This window comes from Tetrahymena thermophila, assembly GCF_000189635.1.
Source record: "Tetrahymena thermophila SB210 genomic scaffold scf_8254649, whole genome shotgun sequence".
Classification (NCBI taxonomy): Eukaryota; Ciliophora; class Oligohymenophorea; order Hymenostomatida; family Tetrahymenidae; genus Tetrahymena; species Tetrahymena thermophila.
Genome location: NW_002476417.1, coordinates 445,414 through 459,217, shown reverse-complemented (window position 1 = coordinate 459,217; position 13,804 = coordinate 445,414). Strand labels below are relative to the sequence as shown.

Sequence of the window (13,804 nt, the reverse complement as noted above, 5' to 3'; positions counted from 1 at the left end):
TTATTTTTATTTCTATTTTTAAAAAGATTAAATGTAAATGTATCAAAATGCTATCAAATTTAAAGAAAAAATATTTTTATTTACTACTTTAGTTTTTGTTTAAATACAAATAGCTTTTGCTTTTACTTTCTATTTCCAGTTATCTGGTTTTTTCTATTTACGCATTAACAAATTTAAAATAAATTATCAACTATTGAAATTATTTAATAAAATATTGATGCATTACTTAAATAACAAGAAAACTTGAATTAATCTATTTTTACATAATCTATCTGATTAATATAAAAGTATCAAGGATCATATTATATTAATCCTCATAATAGAAATAAAATATCTATATATTTTTACTCATTTTGCATATTTAAAGTTTTTCTTCAGTAAAATTTATCAGTTTATGAGACAATAAAATCATAAGTAGTATATTAGCTTTATTTTAATTAAAATGTATCAAAATGGAAGAAATATTATATGAGTGATTCATATTTTAAGACAGTTGTAAGATACTAAAAAAAATTGAAATATATAATCTAAAATGGTATCACAAATTTTAAATTAAAAAAAACCATTCATTCTAATTTTTAACTTTGGTAAGAATTTTATAATTTAATTGTAAAATAAAACATTCGATACTTATTTTTCTTATGGATTATTTTTTTAATGATTAATTTTTTCAATATAACTTTATCAGTTTTGGTCTTTAATGATAAGGAATACAAAAATTTTTAATGATTATAGCAAATATTTGTGAAATATTACTCTAAATTTAATTTAATTAAAAAGTGATTAACTTTAATGAAATAGATTACAAACTATTGAAAAATGTGTAATTTATTTTCATAGTATTTTCATAGTAAGAATTTGTAAGAATTTAAAAGTATCTTACATTTTTTAAATCTTACTATTATTTCTACTATTATTATTAACTTAAGTATATCAAATATTAAGCTAGCGCATAGAATAAAAGGATTTCTATTTATAGCTATGCTTTTTTCATGCGATTTGTTCAATAAAATTTATTCATGAATATATTTAATATTTATTAATTGGATTTTTTTAAAAATAAGCAATAATGTTTAGATTTCTAAACTGTAAAAGATTTAAGGGGAAAAAAAATATCAGTAACTCATTTTTGATATTTTCTTACAAGATAAATTATTTGCTTAATTATGGACCTTATTTAATGTTAATAAAATTTATTAGTTTACACTCAAAATATGCAATATTACAATTAAAATTATATAAAAACAACACATCAATTTATTTACTTTTTAATGTTCATAGATATCTTTTTAGCAATATTTATTTATTTATTCTTTTAGCTAAAACGTAAAAAATAATTTTTTATGCAGCTTTGATATTTTATTTGAAAAAACAATTTTACAAAAAGATAAATTATTTTTTACTTAAACTTTTTGTAACACCAGAAATAAGAAGTAAATTGACTATTTTAATTAACTAATAAAATAATTTGGAATTAGATTACCTAAGTATGACGTAAAATCTTATTCTATTTAGCTATTCCATAATGCTTTAATTTATTAACTACTGAATATTAAAAAAATATTAAATTAACATGATTAAATATAATTATTAAATTAAAAATATAAATTTTAAAAACAAAAAAAAATGGGTTTTAAACTGTCATTTTCTTTAATAATTGTTATATCTACTATAATTGCTAAGTAATGCTATGAAATACTAAATTGTGATGTATGCGAAGATATTTTTACGTGCTCTATCTGTAGTGATGGCTTTTAATGGAATATTTAAGACAAATTATGCAAACCTTTCTGTGATTAAAATTAATTATAGGATGAAATGCCAAAATAATGTTTGGATGAATGTCAAATTTCATCATAATAAAGCAATTTTGACTTATAAAATATCTCTTGCCAGTAAAGTTTATAGTGCCCATTAATATATTAATTTGGAGATGAATATTCAAACTAAGAAACACCTCAAAACTTTATTTTATTAGAATAATAATAATATCTTATTGTTATAGGCCTTTAAAATTTCTATATCTTAGATATCAATAACTCGAAAAAGATAACTGAAAAAAGCTTATAAAATGCCATCTTTACTTCTGCGTATAGTAAGGAAAATCAAGAAATAATTCTAATTGACATAAATAAAAATTTTTTCAAGTATAACTTGAAGTGGCAGTTACTTGAAAAATTTTAAATTAGCTAGCAAGCTACCTTCCTAAAAATTAAGAATAATTCATTTATAATTACTGAGCTTCGCTCTATGCTCCTTTTTGATTAACTAAATGACTCTTATTTATATAGCTATGAGCTATAAAAAATAGTACTAACAATTCCAATAGCTAATATTTATGAAAAGTTAGATCTTATATCATATTTTACCACAGGTTTAAATAAATAAGGCAATTAAATGTGCTATTTATATTGGATATAATCAAACACCTTTAATCTTATTGAAATAACTTAAGAACAGCCAGAATTATTTTAGGGGAATATAATATTTTAATACAAATTTCAAGATTAATCTATTTCCAATAGTCGATTTGTAAAATCTTAATACTTTGATTTCTTGAAACAGATATTCATTCTCTTTGATTAGGCTGCTTTCTATTATGATATGTAGGACAATACATTTAAGAATATTCTCTTAATAGATTGTATAAATAAAACATAAAATATAACCAGTTTTTAATCTTCAAACAGAACGTTTGTGTTATCTAATACAAATCATGATATGTGTATTTTTAGCTATTCTTTAAGTTCTTTAAAGTGGGAGATTTTATTCAAAAGCTTCACTTAAGATATAGTTTCTTTTATGGAGTTAGATAGTTTAGTTACAGATTTTTTCATTCTAGATAAAAAACAAATTTTAAAAATATTCTCAATTCAATCAAATAACACATATCAACTTACAAGCTAGTAAATAATTAAACAATCTAAAACTTCTTTTGTGATATAAAGCATGAAAAATTCTAGTATGTTTTACTTTTTAGGTAGTGATTGCACTATTTTATTAATATCTAAATTATAATAACCAGTCAAAGATTCTAATGCTACATAATTTTAAATTTAAGTTAAAAGTAAGTTAATCTCATATAGTCAAGGATAAAAGTATAATTTATCAGACGTGTAAACTTTTTTACAAAATAATTAATATGAAAAAATACTTATACACTTTAGTCAAAATGACGTCTATTAGAATTCTCAATTCCACCTATATGATCAAGTCTCCAAAAAATATTTAAGATCATTTCAATATGGTGTAGATTATGAAGAAACTTCTAATTTATTTTAGTTTTTTTAATATCCTAAATTTATAGTTGGGTTATTTAAGAATGGTTTTCATATCTTAATTGATATAGAGTTATTGATGATTGTAGATAAATTCATATTCAACTAAGGCTTTCCCAAATAAAAGTTTTGCAATTCTGTGGTTGTTTTAAGTCCTCCTAAAAATTTAGAATATCTAATTGCGTATTCAGTCGATACCATTTATGTTTACAAATATGATTACTTTTAACCTTAAAGTTTTTTTAAGCTAGATTAAATTTATTAGCTTCAAAATGGAAATGGAATGAATCCTATTACAATTGCATTAATTTATGCTAAAGGTTAGTAAATTTATGTTTCATACGCCAAAGGAATAAATATATTCCTCCTTGATTACTCTTAAAACTTCAAATAATTAAACAGCTAACAAGACTATACATCAAATGAATATTAAATGATATTTTTCAACATTTTGTATGAATATAACAGAGTAATAATGACTTTAAAAGATGGTACAGTATCTCTATTCGACTTATAATTATCCTTGATTAGAAAAGGATAAATGAAAGATTATTTCATGACAGCAGCTTGGAATATTAAAGTAAACATATTTTTATGGTTAATTTGAATAAATAAATGTTTCTTTCAATTTTTTATTAAATAAAAAATATTAATTATAATTTCATAAAAGGATGATCTATTTGTTGGTTTAGTTTATCCCCAAGACCTAGATAATTAAAATAATTTACCTAGTCGTATTATCTTCTGGGATGGAGCATTAAATAAATTTGAATAAAGTATTTAAACTTTAGATTTCCTATTTCTTTATTACATAAATTAGTAAAAAATTTTATATGGCATCTAATTTCTAAGGTATGAATTTAATAAATTTATAATAATTCAATTTGATTTTTGAAAATATTAATTGAACTTACTTTTAAAAATAGATCATTTTCTTATTCTGAATTTTACTAGTTAAATCCAGAAGACAAAAACGACACTTAAGTTGTATATACTTCTCATTGGGACTCTAATTTAGAGTTTTATATTATGCATGATTAGCTATCTGATGAGTTATTGGTAGGAAATTTGAAAAATAATGCATAAATCAATTAAAATTTTAAGAATTTTAACAAATTAATTGAATTTTAAAAGGATGAACTTTTATAATAAGTATTTTTTGCAAAGTAAGAAGCTTATATTGTTATTCATACTAACTAACAATTTTTTGTTCAAAGCATTTGTAATTGGTCAATTATTTATGAACATAATCAGAGTCCTTTCGTATAAATAGTATAATCTGATAAAAATGATGGAATCATAGCTGGTTTCACACAATAAAGCTAAATTATTGTATGGAATTTATATAAGGATATTAAACAGACTTATTAAGCAAAATCTAATGATTTATAATAAATATTATACTTACAAGATCTGATTTTAGTTACTTTATAATCAAAAGGAAGTTTTATTATCTGTGATTTTAATTAGAAAGCAGATATTTAACTGGAATGTGTGGAAAGTATAGGATTTAATGATTCTTAAATTACTTAATTAAAAATGGACTATCAATTAAGATATATATTCAGCTTATCTATGGATAAAATAGTTATATAAAATATTAATCAAGATTTATTTTCAAGTTTAATCAATTAAATTATGAATATTGATTAATATTTTAAAATGTTAATTGATGAAATGAACTAAAGACTTTTTTTAAGATCTCTAAAGCAAATAATTGCATACACTTACTAAGGTTTATTAATTTAGCAAATTACCGAGTCATAAAACGAAAACTTAATTATTGATTTCCTTTTAGGTGATAATGTATTCTTGTATTATACTGAAGAAGGTATTTATATTTTTGATAGATACTCATTAATATTACTAGCTATATAGAATACAGATGCTACAATTCTTTAAATAATAATCATGGAAAATTTAAATGAGATTGCTTATATTACTAACTAAAGAAATATTGGGTCAGTTCATTTATATTCGTTTGAAACGTTCACTTCAACAAGATCTAAGATTTAGATTTTAAGCTAAAGAGCATCATATGTATTTTATAATTTTTTCACTTTTCAACAAAATATATTTTATTATTTTTTATGTTTATTTTATCAAAAATTATCTTTATTTACTTTGATTAAAACAATTTTTATTCTAAAATATTAGTTTTATTTTAATTAAAAATTTATTTATTAATAATTATTTTTTAATCCAATAAATATTAAAGTTAACTATTAAGATGTATTACGATGAGCAAAATATGTACTTGATTACTGTAAATGAAGTAGGAGATATTACAATTTGGGAAATGAGTCCTTCTTCCTAATTGACTTCTTACAAGTAGTACTTAACAAATAAGTCTCTTAAGTTGAATATCAGTTATATAAATATAGTATTAGATAATCAGAATAACTATTTCTTATCATATAATGACAATGCTTTAGTCTTATGGGAGTATTCTCATTACATAACAAAATCAGGAGAATATGAAACACTTCCAATTAAATTTTAAATACCTCATATTTATGATTCAGATAAAAATTCTTTGTTAATTTTTGATGAAAATTAAAATTTATTTATGTATGGCAATAACTAATATTAATACATAAAAGAATTTTAAACTGATTTAAGAGGAATATTTAAACTTAACGGATTAGCTACATAATCAAGTAATGAATACTATTTTGCTTATGATTTTTATAATTCTTACATTTTAAATGATAGCTTTAATATAATAAATACTAAATAAAACACTTTTACTTCACTATGCAGGTAATTAATTGATAATAGTTAAAACCAAAATATTTTTATATTTTCAAGTAGAAAAGGCTCTACAATAAACTTGTTATAAATAATATATGATTAAAATACTTTTACAATTTAGACATAAATATTATATTCTCATACAAAAAGAATTATTTAGCTTAAAATGTATCAAAGATAACAATTAATTATTACTTCTGATATTTCTGGAAGTCTTATATTGTTTAGTTTATCTAATTCAAGTTAGATAATATTTGAAGATAGTATTAATTCAACAAAAGGAGAAATAAGAAAAATTAAATTTAATGAAAAATATAATAAGCTACTATTTTATTCATTTTATTACTTAGCTTCCATTTATCTACCTTTTGAAAATTAACTAAATCCAACAGTTGAATTTAAATTAAGTCCTTTGTTAGAGCAATAAAAATTTGATAATTTCTGGATTGATTATGAAAATTCTTTCATATACTTAAAATATTGGGAACATAAATTTTTGTTTGTCTATAATTACACAGTATTTTTGCAGACCTAAGCAAATTAATAATAATAACTGCTTAAAAATTCAAGTGAAGCTTTAGTTAAAGTTATTCCTTTATTTGCTGTATATAAAATTTAAATGATATTTACTGATGAAATAATTTACATATATGGTACTTTTTAAATCGTTGCCTTGAATAGGACAGACCATACACTGATAGCAACATAAATAAACCTCGAAGAATCAAAATTCATATAAAAGTTGATTCCTTTGGTTTAAAAATAGATAATAGCAATCAACAAATTTTTTATTGCAGTTTATGCAATAGATACCAACTAATTTATCAAAATAAATAGCTTTGACTTAATTTAACCTATTCTTTTTTATTATTCTTATTAATAAGGCTATTTAAATATTATTGGCTCAAGCCAAGAAAATATATTTAATTATACAATAACATTAGTTTAAAATTAATATATTTGCAGCCACACATTCTTACCAATCTAAAAAAGTTCTGATTTTTTGTAAGAAATAGAATAGCTAGGATAGGGTATATAAAATCTGGAGACATAAATATCTTATTTTTTATTTAAAGTACCTACTAGTGGAGTATAAGAAAGACTGCCCTACTTTCATTAATTTGAGGAATATTTTAAGAATTCTGAGATATAATATTCAACCAAATCAGATGTACTTATGATTAATAGTGAAAGTTTCTTAGATGTAGAATTAAATAAATTATGGCTTGATTCATACTTAGTAATTTTCAATGCTAATACTACTTTATATTTCAAAAAGTAGATGCCCAATACAATAAAATAAGCTTAATTTATTGTCTTTAATCCTAAAATACGAGAAATAAAATTTACCAACCTTGTTTTTTCATAAGATCTTATTGAGAATGCAAGAATTTAATTTGAGAATTTAGATAAAGTTTATATGAAAAATATAACTATTTAGAATATAAATACCATCGATAATTCAAATATATTTCAATTCATGAATTGTTAAAACATAACAATTGATACATTATTGATTTAGAATATTACTAGCTACTTACCAAATTCAAATATAATATATGCATAAAATGCTAGCTATATTTTTATCTCAAATGTCATAATTAAAGATCTCTTTCAAATTGACCAAAACCTTTAAACACCTGCAAAATTGTTTGAATTGAATTTAGTCTAATAAATTGAATTTTACAATTTTTCATTTTAAGATATCAAAAATCTATCTGATGAAGATTCATATTTAATTTTTGGACGCGGAATTTTAAATTTAGATTTTAGCAACATCACTTTAAGCAATATGCAGGGTTTTATTTTTTTCTACTATGATAGCTTTTTTGTTATAAATGATACTTAATATTAATACTTTTAAGACCATGTGAGTATTTATAATATGAGTTGCTCAAAAATATTTTTAAAAAGAAACTCATTTATAGATTTTAACTAAAATTATATTAATTTAGAATTAATAACAGTTGATAATATTATTTGCGAAACCTGTTATGGAGCTTTTTTATATGTAAATTATCCAACAAACAATTTTATCCTAAAAGACTCAACTTTTAAAAATTGCGTATCTGATATAGGAGGTGTTATGTATCTAAAGCTAGACAAAGAAGGAAGATTTGGGTATTTATATATAGAAAATACTATATTCTCTTATAACATAGCTAATTAATATGGAGGAGCTTTACTTATAGATAGTACTGATTTGGAACTTTTTAAAAGTGAATTTAAATTCAATAAAGCTTAAATTGGAGGAGCAATAAGATATTTAAATTGTAAGCCTTAGTTTGTTTTTGATTTATAAAATCAAGAAAATTTAAAAGAGATTTTATTTGAAGATAATTAAGCTTCTATCTATGGGTAAGATTTTACTTCAGTTCCTTTCTATTTAGAATATATGATTCTTGAAAGTGATGATAATAATGATGATGATGTAATTAATCTAAATTTAAATTTTTCTTGTAAAAATTATTTTTTATAGTTTATAGTGGATAAAATAGATTCTGAATAGCATGTATTTTAATTCGGCAGTGGTCACAGTCTATAAATTCAAATTATAATTCTGGATGAACACAAAGAAGAAATATTGTTTGTAAATATAAATTTAAATTACTCTAGATCCTCATTAATTAAGAAACTGATAAATTATTCTTTACATTTTATTTTAATTAATTTTTGCGGATTGGAAGAAATAAAAAATTTTTGGTCATGGTTTTTTAATTATGAGGTTCAAAAGTGTATGAACATTTAATTTTGAAAACTTTGAATAAACATGTTTATTATTTTATTTTTAAGTAAAATATTATAGGAAATTCAGTTGATATAGAAAGAGAATTCGAAAATTATTTAGTTTAACTGATAGTAAAGAAAAATAGTATTTATTTAGAAAACAATCTGATTTTTATAAAGGCAGATCAAAATAGCCTAATTTTTAAAAATGTTATTGTTACTGGAATTCCATTAACACATTAAGTATTTTATATCTAAGCCCCATTTTTGCATACATTAGAGTAGTCAAATCAAATAATAAATGTTTTAAAAGAGTATCCAATTAATATTCATTTTAGAAATTGTAAGCAAGGAGAATTTTATTTATAATCAGATTTAAGAATTAAATGTATCGTTTGCTAAAATGTAAAAGATTTATTTTTTTTCAATATCCTTAATTTAATAAATCCACTCTAACTTAATAGAATACATATAGTCTTGTAGAGATACCACCAGATAAAATTATCAATGATACTATTTAGTGTAAACCTTGTCCTGATTCTGCTGACTAATGTTACGGAAATATTATTGAGGTCAAGCAAGGTTATTGGAGAATAAGTAATAATTCTGATGATATAATATATTGCGAAGATAATCCAAGCAACTGTGTAGGTTATTCTGATTATAAAAATGGTACTTATTGTAAAGAAGGGTATATTGGACCTCTTTGTGAATAATGCGATACTTCTGGAAAATTTTGGTAAAAGAGATATACCTTTATATCAGAATATGAATGCTAAGAGTGTGATGTTTTTAATGCTTATGTTAGACAAATTTTAATACTTCTAGGTATAAATTTTTTAAATAATAATTTTATAAAATATTATTTAAAATTAATTAATAAAAGGGATAACAATTTACATTTTTATAAGTTTGAATTTGGCTCATAGAATATATAAAAAATTAGCAATAGTTTATTACTTAAGAATGATGAATATTATTAGCTTTGGAAATAGCGTTCTTAGTAATAGCTAAGTTTATGCCAAATAACTTATACATTATATTTAAATAGCTTATGTCATTAATGATATAGAATTAGACCTTCCTTATTAGATTGATATGACCTCTGAGTTGCTAGGAAATCCAGTAGGAACTTTTACATTTACAATAGATTGTATTTTCCCTGCTGATATGAAAATTCCTTAAGTATACGTGTGGGCTCTTGTTAGCACAATAATTCCAATAATTTTCTATCTTTTTATACTGATTATATAAGTTTTGATTTGCATAGTTAAGAATAAATAGCTTAAGCTAAACTATTTAAGAATGAATATAATTTTTATTATCTTTTTCTTTTAACCAAGTGTTTGTGGTTATATAATATCAGTATTTTCCTGTAGATAAATAGGAGATAAATAGTATGTAATTGCTGATTTTACTGAAGAATGCTTTACTCCTTAATACTTTACCTATTTATTTTCAATTATTATACCCTCATTTATAATCTGGACGATATTTCCTTTAATTTTTTTGAAGGATTTAAATAAAAATAAGAAATAATTAAACTTTATAACTAACTAGAGAAAATATGGTTTTTTGTATAATGACTATTAATACAAATATTACTATTGGGAATTTTTTAGGTCATACATTAAGCTGCTCATTTTGTTTTTCTACTTTTTATTTGAGTAAAACTAATGTAATATTATTTTATTTTTATTATTAAAAGATAATAATAGTAATATATTTATTATTATTTAATTAGAAAAGATAGCAATTAGCTTTGTCATGTTTTTTTATCTCTCATAGTTGAATAAGTTAGAGCCATTTAAAAATAAATATCTAAATTAATTAGATAAAAGAACTCATATCACAATTATGATAATCTATATGATTAATGTATTTGCAGAAGATTTGTAAACTGATAAAATATAGATGGTAGTCTCAATTATTTGCTATGCAATTTATTACAGTTTTGCTGCTTATTTAGCTATTCTATTACTAAAGAATAAAATTTAAGATTGGGTCAAGTAATTTTATTTATTAAAGTAGTCATTGATAAATAAATTTCCAAAGCTGAACAAGTGCTTAAAAAATTCAAATATTGTAAAATATAATACAATTAAAATAAATTTAAATATTTTAAAACTGAAGAAAAAAGTATATCAAAATTTAAATTAAATAAATCTAAAATAATAAAGAATGTATCAATAAGATTCTTCAAATCTAAGTATAGATTAAATAAATTTAAGCAATGATATTTAATTTAATCAGCAATCTAATTTAAATCAAAGTTAATAAAATTTTGACAATTCCATTTAATAAAATAATTAATATTTTGAAGAAAAAGAGCAGTAAAATATTTTTTTATAAAATTCTAAATAGCAAAAATAAGTAAAAGCCAAAATCATTGATTTACTTGATATAGATAAAAATGAAATATTTTAGTTTGAGAATGAAAGTTTAAGTAATAAATAAAATATGAATAGCTTAAGCTCATAACATGATATATTTTAATAATTTAATTAAGATAATATAATGTAGCAATCTACAGTACCTATGTTAAGTAGATTGTTTGATTGCAAATAGTAAAAAATAAATACTCCCAAAAAAATAGAATTAGTAAAGTAGGATTCAAAAATAAAGACCTAAAGTAGCTAAGAAAATAATACACACACCAATTTAATTAAAAACAAGAGCAAGTAACTATTAGATAATAATATAAAAAGCCTAGACTTTGATTAAATAGAAATGATCTAATCTTAAGATTAACAAAATCAGGAAATTCCAGTCGAATCTTTAGTTTACATCAATTAAAACACATAAAAAGTAAAAAGTACAAAGCTGATTAAATCTATTTAGTAAATTAATTAAATTAATAGTAAAATTAGATAAAGTAATATTACTTCTCATCGATTATGCAAAGAAACTGATAAAAATAAAGAAGAAATAAACTTAAAATCTTTTTCTGAAGAAAGAATTTTAAAAAGCAAAAAATAATATTGAGTTTATAAAAGTTTAGACTTTGCTTTCATTTTGTTTGAATCATTTATTTTAAAACTTTTGATTTTATTTTATAAAATTTTAGATCAGATATAAAATTATTTAGATTTGATAAATTCGATATAGCAATCAATAACTTTCTTTAAAAATGTTTTTATCTATTATAAATCTAGTAATAAATTTATTTACATCAATATACTTTTCTAAATAATAATGTTTTACTATTAAGATTTTGTATTTAGTGTAGAGCTTCAACAAATAAAAATTAAAAAAACTTTATGTATTTATTTAATAAGTCCTTCATTTAATAATTTTAAATTAAATAACTGACTTAAAAACGTTAAATTGAATTATTAATTAAAGATCTTTCTAAAAAATGTTAAAAAATTAATAAATATATGAATTTATCTTATATATTCTAAATAAAAACATAAAAATTAAATCTTAATTTTAAACAAGCTTTTTATGATTTATTATTGATTAATTAATTTTCTTTTATTTAATAAGTAGAATCTCATAAGTTAAATTAAAATTATAACATTTTTACTTTATATTTTAATTTTAGAAATATTAATGTATTTAACATATTTTTAATAAATTAAAGTGATGATTTATACTTTGACTACTTGAATTCAAATTTTCTTTTTTTAACTAAGAAACTAAGCTATGTGATCAAATCTATCCTATAACTATTTATTTTATGTAAATTTATACTAAGAACTAGTGCTGTATATAGTTTAATTTTTTATTTATTCATTTGTAGAGTGGTTATAGTAGTCTTTTGTTGTTTTACTCACTTAAGGTATAATTTATTGATCTTAATTTATCTGTTTGTCCTATTTATCTATACTACCTTTTGATATAGTATTTATTAGACGGCTGTAGCTTAGATTTATTGGGGCTTCGTTTGATTTGTCTATTATTGCATAGCACAAACTTTCCTCTGGCACTTCAGCATAGTGCTTTATAAGAGATTCATTTTTTTATTAAGGTGAATGTTATCTGTTAACATTTAATTACTTTCTGGGTTTTATTTTTCCAATATAAGTAGCATTCATGGACATAGAAGTGGAATTATTATTTCCATACTATATATCTTCAGTATTATTAATTGACTCATTCTAAAAAAAATTACTGTTTTTTTTGAGCTATTCTATGTTCCACTTTTCAATTCTCTACTTTTCTTCAATTATTGTGGAGTCTTTTTCTTTGATAATAGGTTTCAGGTATTTTGGAAGAGAATACTATGTAATTAAGTATGAATTATATAAATCTGGTCTGTGAGTTGACGGGATAAGACTAATATTAGCTGGTAAATTTTCATTTTAATACTTTTTCATGCTTTTCATCTATCTTTTACTTTTCTACTTTTACTTTTTGTCTTAAGTTGGAGCTCTTGGATCTTCGCAAATTTTAATTCTCTTTGATAGAATTCCCATATTTCCATCAATTACTCCTAAATATTTTAAACTATAACTTTTGGCAATAATATTTTATGTCTTATTCATAATATCATTATACGGTTTTTCATTTAGATTATTTACATTTTAAAATCCTAATTATTATAGAGAGTTCAAATAGTTTTCCTTTGAAAAATTAATTTTGGTTGCATAATGTAAGTATTCGTATGGTGAATAGAGCTTTTATTAATTTTTTTCACCAAAATGTACTAATCCTCCTTAGCTAGTTATTGCAGCAGCTGCTGTTGCTTGCAAAGAAGATAATTACTAATTATTCCCAATTTAAGTTTGGCTCTAGGCTCTTTAGAGAATCTTTTTAGTATTTTCTATTTTTTAATATTGCAATCCTTTTTGCATATCAAAAAAAATGCCTGGTCCTTTAGGCTACCTTTTTTATATTTATTCCTCTGGAGTCTTTGGTTTCTTAGGAGCTTTTAACCTTGGAAACATTTCTTTATACTATTTACCTTAATTGAATTAGATGGGCTAAGGAGAACCACTGAAATTATATTCCATAAAAAATGCTAAGAAATAGGTTATTTAAACAACAATTCAATCTGCAAATAAATTATTCTGAAATAAATTGTAAGAATCAATCAAAAT

At 21.5% G+C, this 13,804-nt stretch overlaps 3 protein-coding genes across 3 annotated transcripts; 2 read left to right on the top strand and 1 right to left on the bottom strand. All coding sequences in view use genetic code 6, as the record gives it.

Moving 5' to 3' along the window:
• Positions 1 to 3,357: 3,357 nt before the first annotated feature.
• On the top strand, positions 3,358 to 6,131 carry TTHERM_00268230 (hypothetical protein; the record flags this gene model as incomplete). Its single annotated transcript, XM_001015957.2, has 5 exons — positions 3,358 to 3,858; positions 3,949 to 4,097; positions 4,205 to 5,318; positions 5,509 to 6,041; positions 6,098 to 6,131. The coding sequence occupies 5 exons, from the start codon at positions 3,358 to 3,360 to the stop codon at positions 6,129 to 6,131; spliced, it is 2,331 nt and encodes a 776-aa protein (XP_001015957.2).
• A 1,987-nt stretch (positions 6,132 to 8,118) lies between these two features.
• Positions 8,119 to 10,620, top strand: TTHERM_000268229 (transmembrane protein, putative; the record flags this gene model as incomplete). Its single annotated transcript, XM_012797611.1, has 8 exons — positions 8,119 to 8,463; positions 8,512 to 8,622; positions 8,826 to 9,164; positions 9,224 to 9,587; positions 9,646 to 9,762; positions 9,811 to 10,110; positions 10,468 to 10,476; positions 10,601 to 10,620. The coding sequence occupies 8 exons, from the start codon at positions 8,119 to 8,121 to the stop codon at positions 10,618 to 10,620; spliced, it is 1,605 nt and encodes a 534-aa protein (XP_012653065.1).
• Positions 10,621 to 12,373: 1,753 nt separating this feature from the next.
• On the bottom strand, positions 12,374 to 13,717 carry TTHERM_00268210 (hypothetical protein; the record flags this gene model as incomplete). Its single annotated transcript, XM_001015955.1, has 1 exon — positions 12,374 to 13,717. The coding sequence occupies one exon, from the start codon at positions 13,715 to 13,717 to the stop codon at positions 12,374 to 12,376; it is 1,344 nt and encodes a 447-aa protein (XP_001015955.1).
• Positions 13,718 to 13,804: the final 87 nt, after the last annotated feature.